Genomic DNA, 24,538 nt, shown 5'->3' with positions numbered 1-24,538 from the left:
AGAAATGATATAATTTGCTCAAATGTGTATAACTGATGATGTGAATGCACAACCTGTGCCTATATGCTTTTTTGTGTGTGACATCCTGGAAATAATGTTTTATGGTTGTTGGGTTTTTTTTTTTCCTGCTAGAGATGTTCATGGAGGTTTTGCACTTTGCAGTGTCTCACTCCTTATTCAAATAGACAAATGTGGGTGCTTTTCATTCTTGAAGACTATAAAGCTTGAATCATACCACAGGGGGGCACTTTTGGTACTTTAGAGCGAAGTGGCCACATTAGTTATCCACCATCATGTAACAAATTACCCAGAAGCTTAGTGGCTTAAAACAACAAATGTTTATTATCTCACAGTTGCTGAGAGTCAGGAGTCCAGGCATGGTTGTATTGGGTCTTCTGTCTCAGGGCTGTGGGCTGTAATCGTGGTGTTAGCTGGGGGAAGATCCATTTCTAAGCCCACTCATGGTTGTTGGCAGATTCTTCATGGGTTTTTGGTAGATTTGGGTTGTTGGACTGAGGGCTTTAGTTCCTTGATGGCTGTTAGCTGCCTTCACTTCCATGCCAAGTGGGCCGTTCCAGAAAAGGGCAGCTCACAACATGGCAACTTACCTGACGAGAGCTAGCATAGCAGGCTGAGAAAAGCCAGAAAGAGAAAGTGCAAGACAGAAATGACAGCTTTTAAACTGAATATTGAAGTGCCATTCTATCATTTTCCCATATTTTATTTGTAAGAAGGAAGTCACTCGATTTGTTCCATATTCAAGGGGATAGGGTGTGACTACCAGGAGGCAGGAATCACTGGCAACTATTTAGGAAGCAGTTTATCACACTGGATCTATCACAATGTCCTTCCAGACACTGTAGCATCCTCCCAGGATAACTTCTTGCTTGCTTCTTTCTTTGCTAAGGAAATTGTTTACTTTTGGGTTTACTTCCTAAATTCAAGAAAAATATAGGGATCTTCAAATTTCACTTGTGTTCTCGGAAGGAAGGAGAAAGGAGATAATAGCCTCCATGGCAGTAGTTATATTGTTGAACACTGATGTGGGGCCCTGTGTCTCCAAACTGCTTTTCAAAGGATCCTTCTAATTCCATTCAGTAGCATTAGATCCCCATATATCTATCCCTTGCTTAACACACTTAATGTGTTCCAGAATTAGCTTGCAAGGCACAAAGGCATTAAGCTAAAAGGCTATTAACATAAAAATATTGTGGGTAAAAGTGCTATATGAATTGTCTCTAGCAAATTTCATACAAAAGATACATTTGCTGTAAAATACGAAGCAGCAAAGATAATGGCTGTGCCCTTCTTTAATTTTTCAAGCACTCCAGGGGGTGGTTGGAAACGTGAGCATTTGCAACTGGCCCAGTGGCTGGTGGGTGGGAGGGTTTGCTACTAGCATTTACTGTACTAATATTTACTAGGCCAGGGATACCCAATGTCTCACCAAGCCCAGCATAAGACTACCCCACCCTCAGTGCTGCGCTCCCCGACCTCACTGTTCATCTGCCTCCTCGCCTCTTGTTTCAGAATCATTTTTTCATCGATTTATTATCTGTGAAGCCAGCCATATTTTTAAATCTATTTTCACAGGGATTGCCTAAACAGGCTCTAATGTGTATCCCCCAATAAAGAGCTTAAGAAAAAGAATTTCAGAAGCCAATGACTAAGAATGGTCCCTGATTGTGTGTTTTGCCAGAAAAGATCACATGCAGGTGAGTGGAAAAGGGAAAAAATACTGCACAGACTTGAGACAAACACTTAATTCTTCTGTTATTAAACACACAAATGCACATATGCAGATATACATTCCTCTCCTTAACCAGGGGAGGATTGTATCTACATCACGGGTGGGGGAACCCAGTTCACAAAGATGAGGCACTTGGCCCACAGTCACATAGCAAGATTTGGCAACAAAGCCTTATTGTCTCACGTGGTTCTCTGGGCACTGGCAGACACAATTTCTAGGTACTGTTTTTTAAATCTTTGTGGCTGCCATCACATAGACCAGTGACAATTTAATAAGTAAGCTTAAATTCTAGAAGAAGTTTATAATTTTCAAAAGTAAAAATGTTGAAGCAGTACTTAGAGTACAAAAAACTTACCCATGTTTATATTCAGTTGAAAGCACACAACAAGTTTGAGAACTTGAACAACTCCTATTTCTTACCATTGGATTTCCTAAGAATTACAAAATCTAAGCTCAGATCTTAATGACAAGAAGTTGCCAACCATATAAAGATCAGAGGAGAGGGAACAGTCAGTGCCAACACCCAAAGGCAGAAATGAGCTTGGCATGTTCCAGGAACAGATATGGGGGCAGCATGGCTGGAGACTTGTAGAGATCAGAGATCAATCTGAGGTCAGACCTTATTAAATTTTATGAGCCAGAAGCAGTAGTTTCTATTTTATTCTGAATGTGATAAAAAATCCACTGGAGATTTTTAAACAGAAAGATGGCTGTGGTCCTATTTCATTTTTAAAAGATCACCCTGGCTGCTGTAGGAAGGTAAGAAAGGAACCCCACTGACTAGTTCAGTGGCCACTGCAGTAGTATAGACAAGTAAACATGGTGGCTTGCATTGGTGTGGCAACAAGGGAAATGGAGAGAATTTGGCCATCTTGGAGTATCCTTGAAAGTAGAGTTGGCTGAACTTGCTGATGGTTTGATGTCAAGTAAATAGAGTTTGGCAGAGAGGCAGGGGCTGAGGTCATATGAAATTCTAGATGACCATGGGAGCTTTCCTTAGGAGTAGTAGAGAGAGAAGAGTGCTGAGTCATGGACACACCAACATTTAGAGGTCAGGAAGAGGAGAGGACTTAGCAGCGACCATCAAGAAGGAGTGGCCAGTGAGGAAGGAGGAAACATAAGAGAACAAGGGATCTCTGAAACCTGGGAGAGAATTTTATGGAAAAAGGAGTTTCAGTCATATCTACTGTCTCAATAGCTTCTGGGAGGTCAAATAAGGTATAATAGAGTGACACTGGATTTAGCTTACGCAAAATTTATTAGTGACCTTTGCAAGAGCAGATGTATCAGATTGGTGGGGACAATAATCCAGGGGATAGGATGAGAGGACAGAAAGAAAGCAGAGAAGCTGGAGACAAAAAGAAGAGGCAGCTCTGGAAACTAGAGAGAGTATTTGTTTTTTAAGATAGGAGATACTTTATCATATTGATGCTGAGGGAGAGTCTGCGGGAGAGCAGGAAGACAGTTTGAGAAGCAATGGGACTGGTAATTTTGGAAGGAACATTTTAGAGCAAAAAAGGAGGATTGCTGAGTACGGCTTAGTACATCTGAATCTTATGACCATTAAGTTAAATGATCCTCGTCATTCTGGTGGGTTTTTTCATCAGCTGTTTGGGGTAGGCATAGAGTAAGCAAATGGTGGAATTTCAACAGGGATAGAGCTTTGCCAGGTAGGTCCAAGGGGAGCTATGGAACTATGGTGCTTTAAACAGACGTGACCATGTAGATCATGGATTCTAAAATGGGTTGGGTTTTTTGTTTTGTTTTGTTTTTTGTTTTTTTTTTTTTAAGATTTTGTTTATTTATTCATGAGAAACAGAGAGGCAGAGACACAGGCAGAGGGAGAAGCAGGCTCCCTGCAGGGAACCTGATATGGGACTCGATCTCAGGCCTCAAGGATCATGTCCTGAGCTGAAGGCAGATGCCCAACCGCTGAGCCACCCAGGCGTCCTCAAATTCCTCTTTTTAAAGCCACTAAATTCATGCTAATTGGCTACAGCAGTCCTAGGGAATTGATGGAAACCCCACCCAAGCTGTTGTGAGGGTCCCTTTCATTGCTGAGTGAGGTCCATGGTGCAAAGGGCGCAGTGGCTTGTTTCATCGTTTGTCTGGTTGTTACAAAAGGGAGGTGAGTGTGAAAAAGTGAAATAGTTACTGCACTGAAGGTCTTGGCAAGCTGGAAGAGTTGCTGAGTTGTAGCACCACAGTGGGTGAGCGAAATATGGGGTGCCCAAGGTCAAGCTTGCAGAGGTGGTGCCCCTCTGATGTTGACAAAGTAAAGGAGTGGGTGACTGAAGGAAAAAGCACTGGAGGTGAGGAACTAAAAACTGAGGAGGCTAACATGACAAATGGCTCAAAGTTTAACATAGTATTGGAGCAAAATCGATGAGAAAATTTGACCATTTCCAAGTATCCTTTACTCAGGTGGTTTAAGTAGATGCAGCCTCAGAGCCGATTTATTATCAGACTGAAGTTTGGTTCCAGGATTAGAGTGAAGCTTTTAAAGAAGTAAGAATGATCAAGTACATTTCTGCTCAAACAAACAAAAACCAAGTGAAAACCCCAACCAGACCTTGATTATAATACAATGACAGGTTTTAGGACCATATGGTTTAACCTAAATGTGTTTCTGAGGCACTCCAGAAAACATGACAGATGGTTAAGAGCTGCAGAATGAACAAAAGGAGTGTGTGGGTCAGACAAACATCTTAGGGATAACAATGACAGACTGACTACTTCCCAGTGGGCCTTCCCTGGAAGACAAAAGACTAAAATCATTGGGATCCTGTCTTGCTTTCTTAAGTGAAAGTAAATTTGCCTTAAAATATTCACTTTTCCTGAAAATCTTAATTTTTTAACTAAAAAGATAGAAAGCTAATTTGGGTTTACAGTTCCCTTTTGAATTTCTTTTTTTAGAAGTGATTTCCCCATTTCTAAGTCCATGCCATGCTTCTATTTTACTTGGCTTTTCAGTCTTGAGTTTACCCCTTGCTATTTCATCATTACTTAAAATCTATGAAAATTTTGTTAGAAGAATGTTACCTAATGATTGATTTTCCACTTAACTTCATTCACAAGGGTCTATCCATTAGCATGTAAATTTTGATTCGGCTGCTGGGCCAGTTTCATTTTGGCATCAGTGCTAACAAAGCTGATAAAGGGTTCAGTTGGTACCATCTGGGAGTTGGCTTTGTAATGTCACAGCTGACACTAGAAATTAGATTGAGAAAACTAATTAATTTCCCACAATATATTTTAGATATGGAAAAAGAAAAGCTTTCAGGGTACTAACAATATTTCTAGAGATAAGAACATATTTTTCTAACAATATTTCATAGAGATAAGAAATATTTTCTACTGTATATTAATGATCCATCCTCATTTTTCTTGCTGCCAGCCTCATGATCTGATAGTGACCTGGATCGGGAACAGAAGATGTTCTTATTAAGCTGTTGGTTGTGGCTAGAACACTAAATAAAAATCATCTTATTGAATTAGTCAAGCAACTTTTTCAATTGGAGGGAAGAATAAAAATTGCCTATACTCACTGCATGCTTATTGTGTGCCAGGCACTGTTGTGAGTGCTTTACATGTATCAACCCATTTCATCCTTGCAACGACCCTACAAGGTAGATGTTATTTATTAGTACTTGCCAAAATACACAGTAACCAGTGGCAGATCTGGTATTCAAATCTAGTCAAGTGACTCTAGAGTTCATAATCCTACTGTGCTATCTATTTTGGGAAGAAAACAAACTGCTAATGCCAATTTTTCTTTTCTTAACCTTTTTTTTTTCTCAATACTATGTCTTCTATGACTGGAAATACTCATATGCAACAGAGGGTTGGTAAACTATAGTCCGTGGTCCCAAACCAGCAGCCACTTTTTTTTTCCAGTAGCAGCTTTATTGAAATATAACTGATATACCATAAAATCCACCCTTCTAAGGTATAACATTCAATAGTTTTTAGTGATTTCAAAATGTTACATAACCAGCATCATTATCTAATTCCGGTAAATTTGCACCACCCAAAAAAGAAACCCCATATCCATTAACAGTCATTCCCCATTTCCCTCCTTCTCCTCTTCCCTTGCAACCATTTATCTACTTCCTATCTTTATGAATTTGTCTGTTCTGGACATTCCTTTAAAAATTAAATAATATAGGGGGTCCCAGGGTGGCGCAGCAGTTTAGCACCTGCCTTTGGCCCAGGGCGCGATCCTGGAGACCCGGGATCGAGTCCCACGTCAGGCTCCCTCTGCATGGAGCCTGCTTCTCCCTCTGCCTGTGTCTCTGCCTCTCTCTCTCTCTCTGTGCGACTATCATAAATAAAAAATAAAAATAAAAATAAATTAAAAATGAAATAATACAATATATGGTCTTGTGACTGGTTTCTTAGCATGAAGTTTTCAAGGTTTATCCATGTTTTTGCATGTATCCTTACTTCATTCCTTTTTATAGCCAAATACTACTTGTTATGGATATACTGATGACATTTGAATTGTTTCTGTTTTTGAGCTATATTAATAATGCTGCTATGAACATTTGTATACAGATTTTTGTGTTTCAGTTTTCTTATGTATAGACCCAGAAGTGAAATTTCTGACGTTGCTGGGTAACTCTAGATTTATATTTTGAGGAACTGCCAAAATATTTCACAGCAACTGCGAAACATTCCAATCAGCAATATATGAGAGTTTTGATATCTCCATATCCTTGCCAATACTTCTTATTCCCCATTTACTTTTATTATGGCCATCCTAGTGGATGTGAAGTGTTATCTCACTGTGGTTTGATTTGCATTTCTGGTTCATGACTAAGGATGTTGAGCATTCCTTGTGCTTATTGGTTATTTGTAAATCTTTGGAGAAATGTCTGTTCAATCCTTTGCCCATTTTAAAGTTGTCGTTTTTTTTATTGTTGAGTTGTAAAAGTTCTTTACATATCCTGGATACAAGTCCCTTATCAGATACAGGATTTGCAAATATTTTCTCTCATTCCACTGGTTGGTTTTTTTACTTTTTTTTTTAAGATTTATTTATTTATTTATGATAGAGAGAGAGAGAGAGAGACAGAGACACAGGAGGAGGGAGAAGCAGGCTCTGTGCCGGGAGCCCAACGTGGGACTCGATCCCAGGACTCCAGGATCACGCCCTGAGCCAAAGGCAGGCACTAAACCACTGAGCCACTCAGGGATCCCCGTTTTTTTCACTTTCTTGATAGTGTCCTTTGAGACACCAAAGTTGTGCTTTTGGTGTCATATCTAAAGAAAACCACAGCCTAATTCAAAGTTTAAAGATCTATTCTTATGTTTTCTTTTAAGGGTTTTATAGGTAAAGAATATAGTCCATTAAGTATCTGACTCTCAGTTTCGGTTCAGGTCCTGATTTCATGGTCTTGAGATGGAGCCCTGCATTGGGCTCTGCTCAGCATGAAGTCTGCTTGAGACTCTCTCTCTCTCCCTCTGCCCCCACCCCACTCACACACACACTCTCTCTCTCTAAAATAAAAAAATCTTTAAAAAAAAGATTTATTGGTATAGGTCTTACATCTAGAATCTGTAAGTCAATTTGAGGAGTATTGCCAAATTTACTATATTAACTTTTCTGGTCCATGAACATGGAATGTCTTTCCAGTTATTTACGTCTGTCTTTTGGCAATGTTTGGTAGTTTTCACTGCAGATTTTACAATTCTTTTGTTAAATTTATTCTTAAGTATTTTATACCATTTGCTGCTATTGTTAGGGGAATTGTTTTCTTAACTCATTTTCAGATTTTTCATTGCTAATGTATAGAAATACAGTTGATTTCTAAAACTTGATCTTTTATCCTATAACCTTGCTGAACTCATTTATTTAATGGATTCCTTAGGATTTTCTATATATAATATCATGTCATCTGAAAATGGAGATGGTTCACTTCCTCTTTTTCAATCTGGACACTTTTTATTACTTTTTCTTGCCTAATTGCACTGGCTAGAAGCACCAATATAATGTTGAATAGAAGTGGTGAGAGTGGACATCATTATATTGTTCCTGAATTTAGGGGATAAGAATCCAGTCTTCCATTATTTTTTTTCAGTCTTCCATTATTAATTATGATATTAATGGTGGATTTTTCACAGATGCCCCTTATCAATTTGAGGAAGTTTCCTTCTATTTCTAGTTTGTTGAATTTTTTAAATTATGACAGGGGGTTGGATTTTGCCAAATGCTTTTCTACATCTTTTGAGATGACCAACCATGTGGTTTTGTCCTTTGCCCTTTATTCTATTAATATGATATATTACATTGATTTTTTTATGTTGATCAATTTGGATGCCTGGGATAAATCTCACTTGGTAATGGTGTACAATCCTTTTTATATATTGTTGGATTCTGTTTCTCCCTGTCTAATCTTGGCAGGGAGATGTAGGGATCCAAGGCCTCTGGTTTCATTAGTTATTGGGATTTCCCTGATCACATCCCCCATAATGCCTGTAGAATTCCTGATTTTCCCTGGGAAGCCAGAGGGGAAATGTCAAAGAATGCCTAGCTTGAGATCAAAGCCAACTCCAGGCAGGGCAGCCTGGGTGGCTCAGCAGTTTAGCGCTGCCTTCAGCCCAGGGCGTGATCCTGGAGACCCGGGATTGAGTCCCATGTCGGGCTCCCTGTGTGGAGCTTGCTTCTCCCTCTGCCTGTGTCTCTGCCTCTCTCTCTCTCTCTCTCTCATGAATAAATAAATTAAATCTTTAAAAAAAATAAAAGAAAAAAGCCAACTACACACTGTAGGAAATCTGAGGGTGAATCACCACCCATTCCCTTGTATTTCATTTCTCACCTGTGCAACTTCTATTTACAATAGAATGCACAGATAAAAGTTTAACATCTATAATATAATCAAAACTTTTATAAATTGATCATAAAAGCAAGAAAACACAATTTAAAATAGGAAAGGAAAAAAAATAAAATAAAATAAAATAGGAAAGGTAATATAAATCAATAATTCACAAAAAAAGAAGTTAAGTATTTAATAAGTATATATTTTTAAATCTCAATATCACTAGTAATCAGGGAAATCCAAGTTAAAGCAAGTGGTGTATTGTTTTTTACTCAGAATATTGACAAAAATTTTTTTTTAAATAGTGATACCATATAGTGCAAGCCAAAAAACAGAAATTCTCCTACAGTGATAGTGGGTATGGGAATTGCTAGTACAATACTGTATTTTATCAAATCTAAGATGGCAATTGTAAGATTGTCTCCTCCATTTAGGCTGCTATAACAAAAATAGCATAGACTGGGTGGCTTGGACAACAAACCTTTATTTCTCAATTTTAGAGCAGGGAATTGCAAGAAAAGGTGCCATAAAATTAGGTGTCTGGTAATAGCCTGTTTTCTGTTTCATAGACAGCCATCTTCTCTGTATCCTCACATTGTGGAAGAGGTAGGAGAGCTCTCAGGGGTCTCTTTTGACAGCTCCACCCACATGACCTAGTCACCTCCCAAAGGCACCACTTCCTAACACCATCACATTGGGGATTAGGCTGCAACATACGTATTTTGGAGAGATACAAACATTCAGTCTATACAAAAATGTACCATTATTTTCTCAAACAAAGAAAAAACTACCAATTAAACAATAATTCAATACTTTCTTCTCTTTGATTATAAGATGCATCCCAACTTTAGGGACATTAAGTGTGAATGATAAAATATAGGATATGATAATATCCATTAAAATTAGAATTACACATACCCTTTCACCAAGCAATCTTACTTTGGGGAACCAATTCTGTAGAAATAAAATTACAGTTAAGCAAGGGTGATATTTGAAATATTTAAGAGCCAATATTGGCACAGATACCTACCAATCAGAACTAATCAAAATAGATACCACCTAATAGGCCTACCTCTAATATTCTCAGATCTTGAGGAAGAGTATAAATGGAGGCTTTTTACCAGATGTTTAAATACCTAAAAGTGAGGGGAAAAAAACAAGCTAAATAACCAGTAAGTAAAATATGTTCTATCATGATACTTGACAAATATGCCTTCAAGACAATCTAGAAGAACTGGTTCATATGTAAAATTATTGCCCTCCTTGGAGTTCTGAGTCAGACCATAATAGCACAGGGAAGGTAGCCTCCCATCTTCAATCTAGGGCTCATGACTCACTGCAGTTTCTTCCTACCCTAAGCCTGATTCTTCACTGAGAGGAGTCTTGAATACACATATGGACACCCTAGCCTGCATGGCCAAGCTCTGTTTATACACTCAGCCCCTTGGATACACTCAGGCCTATGGGTGTTTGCAGTGGTGGCATAAGTTACCTCAAGAGGATGGACCTAGGAAAATAACCTATGTAAACCTGCTATTAGGATCAAGACTTTTGAGTAGGGAATTTCAGCATTTTGGATATGAAAATAGTCTAATAGAAGGTTATGCAGTCAAATGTTCTACCACTGAGCTATACCCCCAAGTCTAATAGAAGGTTATGGATTACAACTGGGCACATCCCTGTCGGCCCATGAATTCCTTGCCCCATGGGGAGGAACACAACTGAAGGAGGACCAGAGCAATTACCTTCTGGTATGGGGCACAGGTCTAAGGATATTACTGCTGGCTGGTATACTTTCCTGGCAACTGCAAGTTGAATATTAGTCCTTCAGAAAAGCAGTGACATATATGCCAAAATGCTTATTGCATTTTATTTTTAACTAATATCTACATCCAATGTGGGGCTCGAATTTATAACACTGAGATCAAGAGTTTCATGTCCTATCAGCTGAGCCAACCAGGCACTTTGATGATTGCATTTTTTGATAGTGGGAAAGAAAAAAACTGGAGACAATTTGAGTGTCATTTTGTTATATCCCTACTATGGAATAATATAAAGCTATTAAAAATAATAAATATGGTTAAGCAGTATCAGGTATGGTTTAAAAAAAGCAAGTTTCAGTGAAATGTTTATGGTTACAATCCCAACCATCAATGAAAAATCTGTATATATGCTTATAGGTGTCTAACTGCTGCATGATTGTGGACAAAGCTGTGACAGGACTTAGCCTACAATATTCAAGGAGGAAGGTGTAAGGGTGTGGTGAAATTGTAGTGGGAAATGGGAAATTGTAAATGGGAGAATGTGCCTGGCATCATCTTAAGTGAAAATATAAAATTGTTTCATATCACAAACATAGATTAGAAATTTAATGTTTATGAATAAAGGCTAGAATGTAACATAGACAAATTAAAACGTTGATTTAATTATGCAACAGAATTATGGGAAACTTTTGTTCTGAATTTAGGTCACGTTTATGTTTATTGTTTTTGCAATAAAACTTCTAAAAAGAAAAGAGGCTAGAATACATAAACGGGAACCTGGGAGGTAAATCAGCCGTTCCGTTTAGTGGTAAGTTAATACCATTCATTAGAATTAGCTCCAAGCTCCATAGTTAGAGAGAAATGAGGAAAACTTGGAGATGCTCCAGTAAAAACCACAGATATATTAAGAATTGAAGAACATATCCTTTTTGGAAGAGTAAAAGGAGCTGAACTTAAATAGTTTAAAGTTTCCATGAACTGTAAAATATGGAGATTTGAGTCAATAATTTCTCACATCCTTCCAGCTCTAACAATTTTTTTTGTTCTTAAGAGTAGATCTGTTAGTCAACAAAGTAGCTGCCAACTGCCTGCAGCAACTGAAGGAGAGAACTAGGTATTTGCATATGCAGGAAATAAACATGATTGGAGGCTGAGTGCGTCATTGATCCTTCCACCAGAAGAATTTCATCCAGAAGAGATTAAGATGTGCTCTTTCTCCTCTGAGCAAGAAAATAAATAGGATTTAGCTGCAGCATGACAAATTCCGGATCATCAAAAATTACTGGAAAAAAATGTCAAGTTAACATAGAAGTGGTTGATACGAGACTGATTGTAAAGGACCTTTACTGGAGACTTTCAAAATTAAGGTTGTCACTCATCATTAAGGGACAATGTCAGAGGGATGTCAGTTGGCAATGTGCTCCATAGTTCAGAACTCTTTCAAGCTGCATCTAAAGCTATCTCCACCAGCTTGTTGTTTCATAGAGATACTCAAAGACATTTCCTCTCTCCTTTGAACAACCCACAGCTATTATATTCAACAGCATCAAAATTCATCCTGTGTCCCCGCACTGAAAAACCAGACGGACATCCTAGGCTTCTCCTTCTCCTTTGCTTATAATTATCCAATGGGTTATGAAGTCCTGTTCCTTCTAAGACTTTTTTTTCCTCTTTTTTTAGAGTAAGCTCCGTACTGGGCGCGGAGGCCAATGTGGAGCTTGAACTCACAACCCTGAGATCAAGACCCTGAGATTTAGAGTCAGATGCTCAACCAACTGAGCCACCCAGGTACCCCTCCTTCTGTGCCTTTTTTTTTTTTTTTTATGATAGTCACAGAGAGAGAGAGAGAGAGAGAAGCAGAGACACAAGGAGAGGGAGAAGCAGGCTCCATGCACCGGGAGCCTGACGTGGGATTCGACCCCTGGTCTCCAGGATCGCGCCCTGGACCAAAGGCAGGCGCTAAACCGCTGCACCACCCAGGGATCCCCCTCTTCTGTGCCTTTTAAGAGTCTCATGCTCTACCGACTGAGCTAGCCAGGCGGGCTCTTCTGTGCCTTTTAAATGTCTTTTGAATCAATTTCCTCATTTCCTTATACATTACTCCTGTTTCAGACCCTCATCGTAGGACACCTAGATTACTGCAGTTGGCACCCTGATAATCTCCTTGCCTACAGTCTTATCCTGCTTCAATCTTTTTAAAAAATTGCTGGAAAAATCTGTATGCTTTAAAAGTCAAGCCCTTTGGCCTGCAAAACTCACTCATCTCTTCATCTTCATTTCCCATGCCTTGTACCACTCACCCATGCTAAACTATAGATATTTTGGGAAGGACTGAAGTCCTTCTCCTCACACATATTGCCGGCTCTATATGTGTTAGTCTTCCTCCCTGGAACCACCGTCCCTTTTATGTCTATTGAACTCAACTCTCCAAACCTAGGTCAAATGTCCCTTCTTCTCGGATGTTCCCTAAAGTTTTACCTAAAACAAAAAAAAAAAGGTCAGAAATAATTGTTTCTTCCTCCATGTTTCCAAGGTGCCATGCATATGCCTGTAGCAGTGGTGATTATATCACTTAATGTAATTATTTGATTATATGTGTGATGAAGATGAAGATGAAATATCCTTGTGTCTATGCTCCTCAATCCCCAACTCCTCCCTGTCACAAGCCAAAGGACAGTTGGGGTTGGCCTAATTCTGGATCTGTTCTAAGTGGTTTAAAAACAGGCATGAAAAGAGTTTGGGACTGATGTGGGAAACAATGACAGAAGAGAAATTATTAAATTTCCTTACTACCTACAGCCCATTGACAAGTCCTTGAAATAGGCAGTGACATTCCCCTAGGGATTCAACTGGCTTAATGTTAATACTTTGCTAAGGGCAACGGATAGTCTTAGCCCAACCCCCAGGATCTGTAAGTCCTCTTTATTTTTATTTTATTTTATTTTTAGTCCTCTTTAACATATAAAGATTCCTTTAGAAATTTCCTTTATCATTAAACCCCCAAGATACACATTGGCAATCCTCCCCTAAGCATAGGACCCACCGATATACATCTGAAGGTTCTCATGTCTAAGGTTTTATTAGATGGTAATAAATGACCTTTTCCCAACAATAACTAGTCCTCTCAAGGTCCTGGAAACCTTGCTTCCAAAATTCCTTTGACACTTATGCTCTCCCTAACACCCTCCCAACTTGAAAGTATATAATGGGCCACTCCCCGGGACCCCAGTGCAGCTCTTTCTGCCCACAGGTCCTGTCCCCATCTTTAATAAAATCACCTTTTTGGACCAAAGATGTTTCAAGAATTCTTTCTTGGCTATCAACTTCAAACCCTAATGTCTTTTCCTATCAGGAGGATTAACATATGAGAGCCTCTGGGTAATCCAAATCTCTAAACATGGGGAATCGAATTGGGACTTGTTTAATATTCTTTGAGAAACAAACAAATATGAAATATATCTTTAAGTACTTCTTAGAAACTAGACTGTGTTTCCCACACAGAGATAGGCCTCAGAACCCCTGGCATTTATTTTGGTCACACATAGGTCTGTTGCCTCCTTTCCTACTCCATGTCTATTTCTCCAGTACCTCAGACAGTACCTGCATGACCCGATAAATGGGTGTGTGAGTGTGTTTGGGTACGTCATATTTGGCCCCTTCCAATAAAATAGCCCAGTTTTCCAAATTAACATTAATGACCATTTCCAGATGTTGTCACTTTTCTTTTTTTTTAATTTTTTTTTAAATTTATTTATGATAGTCACAGAGAGAGAGAGAGAGAGAGAGAGAGAGAGGCAGAGACACAGGCAGAGGGAGAAGCAGGCTCCATGCACCGGGAGCCCGATGTGGGATTCGATCCCGGGTCTCCAGGATCGCGCCCTGGGCCAAAGGCAGGCGCCAAACTGCTTCGCCACCCAGGGATCCCCGATGGTGTCACTTTTCTTATGCTAAAACACTAGAGGTCGTTGGGGCCAGCCCAATAGCTAAGAGGGGTGCCCACAGGTTGGAACATAAGCAGAGGGGCCTGTGCTCTGGATGGAAGGCCAAATCATAGTGGGAAAATGTGGCAGTGGTCAAGAGAATAGCTATTTATGTGAGGCCAAGAGAAAGGCAAGACAAAGGCTTAGGAGTGACATAAGCCGTGAGATCAGTGGCTAGAACAGTCCAAAGGATCATATCCAAGTTTAAGGGGCCAAATGAATGAGATATGTTCCGAGATGTGAGAAGGAGATAGTCTTCAGAATGGGTCTTTGGGGCTGGTGCAGCTGTTTAAAGACACTAGAGGGGCGCCTGGGTGGCTCAGTCATAAGTGTCTGCCTTTGGCTCAGGTCATGATCCCGAGGTCCTGGGATGAGCCCCACATGGTGCTCCTGCCCAGTGGGGAATCTGCTTCTCTCTCTCTTTACCCCTGCCCCTTCCTCCCCTGGCTCATGCTCTCTCTCAAAAAAATAAACAAAATCTTTAAAAAATAAAGACACTAGAACACGCTATGCATCATCCTCCTCCTCCCCCACTGAGCAGTGCAGGCCACAGTACGTGGTGGGGAAAGTGCTGGTGCCCTGGCCTAACTCCCGTGTGTATCCTGGTATTGTCACGCTCCCGTGCAACACACTTGCAGGAACAAACAGTAATCACTGAAGTAAGACACAGGCTCCCTGGTTTTCCACTTTTCCAGCCAAAGGCCCTTTGTGGGACCAGTTCTTGGAATAATTTCAGTAGAAACCTTGAAGAAAATTAGATGTTCTCAATGAACTCCATTTCTACATTGGTCTTTTCTATTCTTCCAAAGTTGCCTTTCCTCTTGAGATAGGTCCCTTTAAGTTGCTATTGACTTGGTGTAGGAAACAACATAAAACTGTGAGGATTATTTTTCAGATTCCTTAAAGTACTTTTTACTATTAAATTTTTTCAATATAGATAATTCTATTGTAGGATCAGCTCTTGTTGCCATTATATAAAATTGTGTTCTATGTTGTTTATTGCATATAATTATTTTGTGGGTTTTAAAGATCTAATTTTTACCAATTTAAATCAGGCACTGGTATCATGTTTCAGCAAAATTTTTTTCCTGGAACACTCTCCATCCCCAATTTGAGAAAATTAACATAATTGCACATTTTCTTTGTCTTTTCTCTCTCTCTTTTCTAAGCAGGAACCAGGCTGTTAACCCTCCAGGATCCAAGAACATGGGTCAGCTACATCACAGGAGCCCTAAGGGAGCAGTTAGGAATCAGAATGTGCTTTATCCCAGCCGCTGAATGCAAAGGGTTACACTCCACTGGAAGCTACAAGGGCTGCAGCCACCGTGGCCGTAGAGAGAGGTTTTCTTCGCCCTACCTGGTGTGGGAGCTTCACTCTATCTTCTTACTGGGAGCAAGGTACTAGAAATTTCCCTTTCACCTAAAAATAGAAGACAAGGGCATTTGGTGTAGGGATCAGAGAGAACTAGGTAGCATTTCTAGAGCCCTTTAGAATTCTTTCAGGGAAAATGTTATAAAACAAATTATGTCTTTTATTGTTAAAATAAGTTTGTATCATCAATAACTCTGCAAGGGGAGCTTTTTTTTTAAATTAAAAGTGTCAATGTTCTAAATCACTAGGTACCATGAGAATTTTGCCATGCAAAGAGAGAGGTGTCAAAAGCATGCAAAACGGTCTCTGATTATTTAATATTTTATTTATTTATTTATTTATTTATTTATTCATTCATTCATTCATTCATTCATGAGAGACACAGAAAGAGAGAGAGAGACCTAGGCAGAAGAAGAAGCAGACTCCATGCAAGGAGCCCGACTCGATCCCAGATCCCAGGATCACGCCCTGAGCCTCAACTGCTGAGCCACCCAGGCGTCCCAACAGCCTCTGATTAAATTACCTCTGTCCCCCACTTCCCACACATATTTATGATCTGCTACCTGCTGGACAAAAAGGAGAGGGGTGAGGGTAGATGGGAAGGTAGGAGAAACAATTCTAAATGTAAGCCCCAAAGTTCTAGTTCAAAGGAAGGGAGAAACCATGTGCGGTGTGAAAACAAAGAGACACGTGCTTGATGGAAGTGAAGTCTATTAATGTGGGAAGGAAAGATAAATCCTGTTCTGAGTTATAAGACAGGGAAGAAGTCAGGAAATGGAAACTCAGGAATGAATGTGAAAAGAATTTGGTCATATTTTGAAATGACCTCTGGGCTGTATAAAATTAAAGCACCATACTTTGCAGACCACTGCTAAGGACATGGTGTTCTAGCTTTCTCTTGTTTCATTGTCTAGTTTATGTCATCTGTAAAGAATTAGCTCTAGGAACCCTATGTTGACTAATTTATACCATTCAGTTGTTCTTAAATGGATAACTAATAGGCAGTCAGGTGTGCAGATAAAACGATTGCTACTTCCTTTTATTTGCTACAACTACCTGCTGCCACGAGATAGATTCTATTTGGACCTCTTCGTGTTCCTCAACCTAAGTGTGTATAATAAACAGTTTGGACACTCACCAGTTTTCTCATCAATCTTGGAAGACCCAGGTTCAGGGATTTTATGCTCTCCTACCCCCCTCCCTTATTCTTTTTCTATACCAGCTTTTCTCAAAACATGGTCTGCAGACCCTAGGCATCCCAGCGACCCTTTTGAGGACTTCATGTATTAAAACCTTTTCCATAATAATTCTAGATTACCTGCCTATTTCACTGATGGTACAAAAGCAAGTTTTATAGCAGATAAAATTGTCGTTGCCTTAGGACAAATGTCAGTGTGCTGGTACCAGCTATCACTGTACATACACTTGCAGTAAAAAAAAAATTATGATGAAGTATAAGTTATCAATTTTATTAAACCTCAGACCTTAAAGGTATGAAAATACAGAGCACTTATGCTGCATGCTGAAGTATGGTTGGAGCACTGTTGCATTGAACTGCTAGCAGAATCAGCTGCTTTTTTGTACAATACCATTTTTCCTTGAAAATACAACTGATGAGATGACTGTGACTACTCAGACTTGGGTATCTGGCACTGATTTTCTTGAAAATGAATGAAGTAAGCCTGTCACTTCAAGGAGAACAACTGGTGGTATTCTTTTTAAGATACCACTGACTGGTGCCCCAATGGATGGTATTTTTAAGTGAATTAGTGAATAAACATTTTTAAAATCTCTCAGTGTTAATTTCCAATATGGTAAATATCAATAGATATAACCCACATAAAAAAGCTCTTTGGGGCCCTCACTGATTTTAAGAGTATTAAGAATAGATCCTAGTGTACCTGGCTGGCTCAGTGAGTGGAGTATGTGACTCTTGATCTTAGGGTTGTACGTTCAACCCCCACGTTGGGTGTAGAGATTACTCAGAAATAAACTCTTTAAAAAATGTCAAGAGCTCCTGAGACCAAAAGTTTGAAAATGGTTGCTCTATATAAATGCTTCCTAGTTTGTGTTATTTGGAAGTTTGACCTTTGGGATGCTCTAATTCTGTGCTATCCAACATATCCAATATGGTAGCCATTACCAACAGGTGGTTACTTACATTTATGCTAAATAAAATTAAAATTTCAGTTCCTCAGCTGCACTAGCTACATTTTATGTACTCAACAATCAGATGTGGCTGGCAGATTATAGAACATTTCCAGCATCACAGAAAGCGTGCTCTAATCAGGGAGACTTGTATACACCTTACTTCTCTTGTTCACTCACTGTGTTCATTAGCATCAAAGGCTCTGCAAAATTCTGAAAAGAGGAATTTCTGTTTCATTTTGGTAAAGCATTTCTCAAGTTTATCTGAACACAGAACTTTTTCTTTCTTTTTTTTAGAACTTTATTTTTCACATGACTTCTAGTCCCATTATGTGAAACACACTGAAAAATACTCTTCTGCCTTTCTCCAATGCTTTTATTTTAACTATTTCACTGATATGAGGTTTCATTATAAGCAATTTCTTATAACTTCTGGAAGTAAGTGAATATAAACAATATATTAAATTTTAAAACCCATCGTCTAAATCTAAATTCCATTCCTTTGCTAGCTCACAACTGATATTTCCCTCTATTCAGGTATATATATTCCAGTTCAGATTATTTTTCTGATTATTTCTGAATCTTTAGTCTACATCATATCCAGTCTATGTCATGTTATAATCTTAAAGCTCTGGAGATTTTCACATTGTTAATCCAGCATAAATTAGCTTACCCTGACCAATAGAAAAGATAGATAACTGTCCTTTATAACTGTGTGTATACATATGTAAATGCAAATTGTAAATGCAAACTGTACTTGTGTGTGCACAGACAGAAAAACATACAAAAATATATAAAATTCGTTTGCTACTCTGAAAGTGGGTTTATACTATATATCTATTTTATATATTCCCTTTTTTAAGATTTATTTATTTATTTATCATAGACAGAGAGAGAGAGAGAGAGAGAGAGAGGCAGAGACACAGGAGGAGGGAGAAGCAGGCTCCATGCCGGGAGCCTGACTCAGAATTCGATCCCGGGACTCCAGGATCGCGCCCTGGGCCAAAGGCAGGCGCCAAACCGCTGAGCCACCCAGGGATCCCCTATATATTCCTTTTTGACTCAGTGTATTATTATAAATATTTTCCCATCTTACCATACAGTTTTTGGAAATAAGATTTTAATGCAGGAGATGCATTATGATTTAACACAGTAATGGCTGTGTATTATTCTATATTCTGAATTTACCATCATGTATTATTTAGTTTTAATCTCCTGTGCAGACATTTAGGTTGTTTCCAAATCTGATTCTTGCGAATTATCAGTGAATGTATTTGTCCACAGCTCTGACCTAGGATAAATTTCATACTTAGGATAAATACCACAAAATGGCGTTACTGTTAATTCTAGAACTGACTCTGACTCTCACCCCCGTGGCTTCCTATACCCACCCCATCTCCAAAGGGTTCATGTAGGTCAACAAGGTGAGACATTTCAGCTACCAACCCACAGAGGAGAGAGGCACTGAGTCTCTTGCTAGCTTTGGTAAATGAGATCATAATCTCCTATCGTTTCCAGCTTCCCTCTGCTCAGCAAAGACAAGGTTGAGATTTTTTTCTTCAAGAATTTTCATTAAAAAATAAGAGTAAAGCAAAACTATATTTATGAAATGTACCTTTTTGCAGCTAATGTAACTGCTGGTCAAAGATTACCCTTCAAGGTGCTCAGTCCCCAGCCTTTTCCTCACATCCTCCCTGACTAGGTTAGATGTGATAGTTGCCTGGACTCTCCCAGAACTGTGTTCTTGGTCTTCTCTGCAGCAGTCACCTTCAGGTTTGTACTCACCCCATTTTATCATTCCTGGGGCACCCTGCACTAACCTGAAAGCAGCACTTTCCTGCTCAATTACACCCATTGGTTTCCTTTTCTCTGTTTTCATCAGGCTAAACTGTGATCTTCTTGAAGGCAGAGACTGTTATTTCATTACCATAGCCACAGTGATTAGCATAGTGCAGAACTGAGGGGACTTAGAGTAAATATTGGGCGAATGCCAGCACACAAGTAGGAACTAATGCATATGGATTCATGCATGCATGAGCGAATGAGCAGTTCATAAGGAGACATGGGGAATGCATTTTTCAATCTCTAGGGTCTGAAAGGAGCATCTTCCTGCCTCAGGGTGATTACCTTTTGCATCCAGATGAGCAGTTTATCTGTAACATGTAGGTACTTAGAAGACAGGTGTTCATAATTCGGAGAATATCTGGATCTAGGAGGAACACCCTGAAAACTAAATAGGCATATTCCTTTTTTCCTGTCTTAGGACTAAACTCAGTTATGAAAAGTAAAGAGAATATAAAATAAATGCATGAGGCAAGGCCTTCATCACCATATCTTTTTGAAGCAGGAGACACATTCTCAAGTTTCACCAGTCAATGTGTGGATACACAGTGTGGGGAGCAGGTAGGGAAACAGGCACACTTAGTCATCGTCAGTGGAAGTGTAAATTGATGCAAACATTTTAAAGGTAATTTGAGAGATAATTTATCAAAATTCTAAATGCATATACCATTTTGACCAAGCAATCTATCTCCAGGAATTTACCTCCCAAAATGCTTGCATAAGTACATCAATATGAACGAATAAGGATGTTAGCTGTGGCACTATTTGTAATCATCAAAAATTGGAAATAATCCAAATGTCCATCAATAGGGGATTGGATAAATAAATAATGTTACATCCACATAGTAGAATATATGATATATTCTTACCCTTAAAAAGAAGATAGCCCTTTATTTACTGACATGCAAAGATATCCAATTTAAATTATTTAGTGATGAAAGCCAAACTGTAGAACAGTTTAGGTAGTATGATTTCATAATCTAGAAAGAAGATATATCTGCATAGGAGAGAGACAAGAAGGATGTACTGCAAATTTAAGAATGCCTACCTCTTTAAAAAAAAAAAAAAAAACAAAAAAAACAATGCCTACCTCTGATAAGTGGGAATTGCGGTAGGAGAGAAAGACATCCTCTTTTTAGAATTATTTTGTAAATTTACTTCTGTGTTTTAAAAAATTATTTATAGGGATCCCTGGGTGGCGCAGCGGTTTGGCGCCTGCCTTTGGCCCAGGGCGCGATCCTGGAGACCCGGGATCGAATCCCACGTCGGGCTCCCGGTGCATGGAGCCTGCTTCTCCCTCTGCCTGTGTCTCTGCCTCTCTCTCTCTCTGTGACTATCATAAATAAATAAAAAAAAAATTAAAAAAAAAATAAAAAATAAATAAATAAATAAAAAATTATTTATAAAAATACATATTACTTTTATGTAAACATTTGTAAAGTAAAAGCAGTAATTAATTGCTACTTTTTCAAGTCTTAGGCTGAAAACTTACCTATTCCTGGGTCCTAGAAAACTAATAATTATAAATCTTCCCTTTTGAGGTAATTTAAATGGTGGAAAGAACAAGACCAAGCAAAATACCAGAAATTTCAAAATTGGAGCTACCTGATGCACACTCCAGCAATAAATAATATCTAGTGTCAGGTGTTTTGCATGCTACATCATAGCCCCATGTTGGATTCTCTTTTAGAGTAGTTTAGAAACTTTTGAATAAAACCATTCTTAAAACATGCAAGGTGACAGTAAATACCCACGAAACAAGTCAGACCTGGGATTGATTGAATTTTATTTTAATTTATTCATAGTATTCCCAGGGCTGACCCCTCGGTAACAGTTCTGATTGGTCTGATTGGTTTTTGTTTGGTTGGTTGGTTTTATTTTATCTTGTTTTTTGTTTTTTGTTTTTTGGGTTTTTTTTTTTGTCCTTAGAGGTTGTCATGCATTCTCCTTGACAACATGATTTCTCAGTATTTCAGGGCTGAATCGTTTCCTGACCACATTTCCCACTTTGCTTTGGATCTCCTAGAGGTAACCATACCAAACTCCTATCAATTTCTACAAGAATTGGTTGCCACTCTCAACCTAGTAACACACCTAGCTCCATCTAGGTGAATTGTTTACTGAAAGAGCCATGTGCTTTTTTTGCTCTGGCAAAATCTTTAGGTGGTTACATCTTATATGCTAGATTGCTGGCCAAGCATTTAAATTATGCTTCATAACTTAACAGGCCATTTCAGCTGGGATCCAGACACTCCCAATATAAACACAACCACCAACACCTAGAAAGTGTTTGCTCCTATTGATGTCCCTGGGTGCTATAGTTCAGTAACTAGGTTTGAGGAAGGCAAGAGGGATGATGAAGATGATGAATGAAAATGACACTGAACTTCTAGGACTGGTTTTGAGCCCTAAGAGCTACAGAAAATCTTTTTCATGAAGAAGCAGCCCTGATTTAGAACCCAGATGCCAAAGAGGAGCACGGAATTGAGGGGGTCCATTTTTTCCACCTCCTCATGGAATCCAGCATTGTTCCTATGCATAAGATTGGAGGCTTTGGGAACAATGAGAGATAGCATTCCCTGTATATTCTTGTTCAAGTGCTTCACAGGGGACTTCCTCAGCAGAGACAGTGATAAAAATTTCATCCAGCTGGAGGGTATTATGCTGAGTGAAGTAAGTCAGTCGGAGAAGGACAAACATTATATGTTCTCATTCATTTGGGGAATATAAATAATAGTGAAAGGGAAAATAAGGGAAGGGAGAAGAAATGTGTGGGAAATATCAGAAAGGGAGACAGAACATAAAGACTGCTAACTCTGGGAAACGAACTAGGGGTGGTAGAAGGGGAGGAGGGCGGGGGGTGGGAGTGAATGGGTGACGGGCACTGGGTGTTATTCTGTATGTTAGTAAATTGAACACCAATAAAAAAAAAAAAAAAAAAAAAAAAAATTTCATCCAGCTACTTGCCAGCAATGAATGTTGGCAAATGATAACTGGAGCTTTTTTCAGGAAAAATGCTGTGAATGCCCCAAGAGGGCCAGGACAGAGTTATTTGTAAGACTCTGCTATATCTACCCCCTTACACAGAAGGCACTCAGTACATATTAACTGAATGAATGAATGGTACCATATAGTGATGAAAGCTGAAAGGTTGTTTTGTGAATATGGGGAAGGCACTTGTTTGGGGATTCCTAGAAATAACCAGGATCATTTGGGAAAAAATAGCTCCTATTTAAAAATGATAGAATTTGGATCCATGGTATGAATAGCTATAGTATGATCTTCAGGCTGGTAAACATAGGTGTAATATTGGGTTAGGAATATTTTCTGAACCACAACTGATGAAACAACTTTTATTAAACAGATGATTATAAGGTTTTTTTTTTTTTTTCAGGAATAATATCATTTCTAAAATTGGGCTGTATCCATGGTAGTGGTCCTGATTAGATTTTCTATAGGCAGTAGGATCTGTGACTGCAAACTGAAATTATTCTTTTAGAAACGTAAATATGCTTAAGGGACAGAAGTTCTGTGGACACAATAGAGCACACTGCATGTTTTTGTCCTCTCTCTGGATTAGTTGACACCAAAGCCAAATGCAGGACTACTTGTGACTATGAGTGCTTAGATATAAAGTCTTGGGTGAGTCATGGCATCTGTTAAACTATAACAAGCTCCCTTCTAGTTCTCAGACCTGATTTATCACAGAGCTTTCTGTTTGCATTTGAAATTTATTTCCAGACCAGGTCTCGGATGAGGAGAAGGAAGGAAAGAAAGGTAAATCTGTTTGGCTTCTAAGGTTAGGCAGTTTGGCAGCTTGGCTTATATAACCTCTAACTTCTCCTAATTAGAGATTTTCAGAGTACCTGGCTCTCTCCAGGATGACAATTTACTACAGAATCTGGTTTCGAGCCTCCTTATGAGAAGTCAATTTGAAGTCTTTTTTTTTTTTTTTCAATTTGAAGTCTTAACCAACAAAAACAACAAAACCTTTGTCTCTATGAGACAAGTTATCCTCCATTGTTTGCCAGACTCATTGTAAGGTTGAAGTTTTAACTTGACTTAATTTTAAACTCATTCATCTTAATTAATGTACACCTTATTCAATCACATCCATTCTCCTGCAAATAGGTCAAACTTCCATAAGACTTCAGAGGCAAGGCAGTCATAAAGGAGATGTTTTTCCCTCTAATGGGTATCAGAAGGTGACTCTTTTAACATTATTTTCCAGATAAAGTTTTTTAAAATAGTTAAACTTTCTTACTCTCTTAGGATCTGGTAATGAGCCACTATATTGAATTCAAATTAACGTTCCACTGAATATTGGTAGTGATAAACTAATCATATATCTTTTATAATAAAATGGAAGGCAAAGGGAAATTTCAGCTAGTATTAAAAACCCTGGAAGCTCCATTTATTTCTATATAGAATTTCAGGATTGTATGCAGGAGAGTGAATATGCCCTTGATTCAATTTTATGGGCTTGTCTCCATCTTCTGAAACTTTATCCCCTTCCATACCTTTGATTACAGTATACAGCCTGTCTGAAGCTAAATTCAGTAGCTTTCCTTCCAAACCTATTCATCTTTCTCTACTTCTAGTATTAGTAAGTGGTACTGTCATCCATTCAGTCCCCTAAGTGAGATATCTAATAATCTTGCTATAGCAATCTTTTTTCTTAAAAAAAAAAAAAGCTTTATTGAGATATAATTCACATAATATAAAATTCATGTATTTAAAGTATACAATTCAGTGATTTTTAGTATAATCATAAAATAAGTGAAACTGGTCTTTCATTTTCCTTTTGTGTGATTTTTGTCAGGTTTGATATTAATATTATACTCAATTCTTGGAAGATTCAT

General features: G+C 38.7%; 1 protein-coding gene across 13 annotated transcripts in view; it reads left to right on the top strand.

The window, feature by feature from the left end:
• The window catches only part of ANKRD44 (ankyrin repeat domain 44), a 362,773-nt gene that overhangs the window by 316,901 nt on the left and 21,334 nt on the right, over nucleotides 1-24,538 (top strand). For 6 of the 13 annotated variants that reach the window (XM_049106596.1, XM_049106599.1, XM_049106600.1 and 3 more), the window contains exon 28: nucleotides 15,484-15,712. In XM_049106596.1, the coding sequence (XP_048962553.1) occupies nucleotides 15,484-15,712 (229 nt within the window). Of the gene's footprint in view, nucleotides 1-1,530; nucleotides 1,716-5,147; nucleotides 5,245-12,014; nucleotides 12,123-15,483; nucleotides 15,713-24,538 lie in introns of those variants that run through there. The other 7 variants (XR_007408878.1, XR_007408879.1, XR_003134597.3 and 4 more) reach the window with 5 other exon arrangements.

This window comes from Canis lupus, chromosome 37 (assembly GCF_003254725.2).
Source record: "Canis lupus dingo isolate Sandy chromosome 37, ASM325472v2, whole genome shotgun sequence".
Taxonomy (NCBI): domain Eukaryota; kingdom Metazoa; phylum Chordata; class Mammalia; order Carnivora; family Canidae; genus Canis; species Canis lupus.
This window is presented reverse-complemented; position numbering and strand designations above follow the sequence as displayed.